We start from the raw sequence: 2,462 nt of genomic DNA, 5'->3' as shown, positions 1-2,462 counted from the left end.
ACTACTGAAAGCTGGGGCTGAGCTCCTATCGAACCCTGTGGTGAGTACAGAACGGTGACTTGACAAATATGTTTTTTGTTAAAACCTCAGCATCGAGTGATAAGGAGATACCCACTACATAGCGTGCTGATGTACATAAGAACAAGGGAAGAGCAGACAGGCTCCCGGCCTTTCTTTGGGATCATAAATCACACAAAACTAATTGAATAACCACAGAGGTGGTGGTAGTGTGTGTGTGTGGGGAGGGGGAGGCAGGCTAGGAAGTGAACCGATAACAGGCATTTACGTAGCAAACAATGCAGGAAGAGACAAACAGGTTGTCTCCAAATCCACTGGACCTCTAATGCCTCAGTAGAAACCCCATTGACATAAGTAATCTGCTGGTGATTTATTTTAATAGTTTTACAATGCACATTTGTCTTCTTTTTAATATTGTAGGTTTCCATTTAATTAAGCAGCTGAGAGGCATGAGTGTGGTGTTAGTGCTACTTCCTACGGTGCTGTTTGTTATGCTCACTGGGGCTCAGCGCGCTTGCCCCAAGAACTGCAGATGTGATGGCAAAATTGTGTACTGTGAATCTCATGCATTCAGAGATATCCCTCAGAATATTTCTGGAGGATCTCAAGGCTTATCATTACGGTACAACAGCATCCAGAAGCTTAAATCAAATCAGTTTGCGGGCCTGAATCAGCTCATCTGGCTTTATCTTGACCATAATTATATCAGCTCGGTTGATGAGGATGCATTTCAGGGGATCCGAAGGCTGAAGGAATTAATTCTAAGCTCCAACAAAATTACTCATCTGCACAACAAAACGTTTCACCCGGTCCCCAATCTCCGCAATCTGGACCTTTCTTACAACAAGCTGCAGGTGTTACAGTCAGAGCAGTTTAAGGGCCTTCGCAAACTCTTGATCTTGCACTTGCGGTCAAATTCACTGAAAACGGTACCAATCAGAGTTTTTCAAGATTGCCGGAACCTTGATTTTCTGGATTTGGGCTACAACCGTCTGCGGAGTTTATCCCGTAATGCTTTTGCTGGCCTCCTGAAGTTAACAGAGCTCCATCTAGAGCACAACCAGTTTTCTAAGATCAACTTTGCCCACTTTCCACGCCTCTTCAACCTTCGATCCATTTATTTGCAGTGGAATAGGATCCGGTCTATTAGCCAAGGGTTAACATGGACTTGGAGTTCCTTGCACAACTTGGATTTATCAGGGAACGACATTACGGGAATAGAGCCCGGGACGTTCCAATGCCTGCCCAACCTGCAAAAACTGAACCTGGATTCCAACAAACTCACCAACATCTCTCAGGAGACCATCAATACATGGATCTCACTAACATCCATCACTCTGTCCGGAAATATGTGGGAATGTACTCGAAACATTTGCCCTCTGTTTACTTGGCTTAAGAATTTCAAGGGGAATAAAGAAAGCACTATGATATGCGCAGGCCCTAAGCACATCCAGGGTGAGAAGGTGAGCGATGCTGTGGAAACATATAATATCTGTGCTGAAATCCAGGTGGTGGTCACTGAAAGATCATACCAGGCACCTAAAACACCCCAGAGGCCACTTTTTATTCCCAAACCTACCATTTCTAAACTGGAAAGTAATCAGCCAACCTCTGTTATGCCAAGTCCTTCTCCGGACCTGCCGACGCCTGGAGTGGAACCAGAGTATGAGCATGTTTCCTTTCACAAAATCATTGCTGGGAGCGTGGCCCTCTTTCTTTCAGTGGCTATGATTTTGTTGGTCATCTACGTGTCGTGGAAGCGCTACCCAGCCAGCATGAAACAACTCCAGCAACACTCTCTTATGAAGAGGCGCAGAAAAAAGGCCAGAGAGTCTGAGAGGCAAATGAACTCCCCTTTACAGGAGTATTATGTGGACTACAAGCCAACAAACTCTGAGACCATGGATGTATCCGTTAATGGATCTGGACCCTGCACATATACTATCTCTGGCTCCAGGGAATGTGAGGTATGAACCCTGATCCTCCTAAAACCATTTCAGCAGCTGGGAAGGAGAGGTAAATGTTTGAAGCTCTTGAGGTGTCTCTAATCACTAGAAAGATTAATGAGCCTTTTTGCTTTTGGGTTTGCTCAGTGTGAAAGGTTATTTAATTAAATTACAACAATCAGGGAAGTGACAGTGGTTATTTTCAACAGTGCAGACTTGAAAGAGGTTCATCCAAGGATGAGATTAAGTTGGAATAAATAGCCATGTTAAACACATCTGGAGCCTGGATTTCCTCTAGCCTGGACCCATTTTACGCCAGTTGCTTTAAGAGCATCACTAATAATGTGCAGTGGTGTAACTGGGAGGTGATTAAGGCTCCTGCTGTTCTAGGGCATATAGAGTAGAGTGCTTGGGGAGAAAAAAAAATCTTTATAGTAGGGTCGATATTGCATCTGGTGGCTTCTCCAACCTATTTGACAGGGGGTTAAAAAAGATGAT

The 2,462-nt window shown here is 44.4% G+C and overlaps 1 protein-coding gene across 1 annotated transcript; it reads left to right on the top strand.

Annotated features, from left to right (window-relative positions):
• The first annotated feature begins 407 nt into the window (after positions 1-407).
• On the top strand, positions 408-1,991 carry LOC102381821 (leucine-rich repeat transmembrane neuronal protein 4). Its single transcript, XM_025209873.1, has one exon. It carries the CDS (start codon positions 408-410, stop codon positions 1,989-1,991), a length of 1,584 nt encoding a protein of 527 aa, XP_025065658.1.
• The last annotated feature ends 471 nt before the right edge of the window (positions 1,992-2,462 follow it).

Source organism: Alligator sinensis, unplaced genomic scaffold (genome assembly GCF_000455745.1).
Source record: "Alligator sinensis unplaced genomic scaffold, ASM45574v1 scaffold685_2, whole genome shotgun sequence".
Taxonomy (NCBI): domain Eukaryota; kingdom Metazoa; phylum Chordata; order Crocodylia; family Alligatoridae; genus Alligator; species Alligator sinensis.
This window is presented reverse-complemented; position numbering and strand designations above follow the sequence as displayed.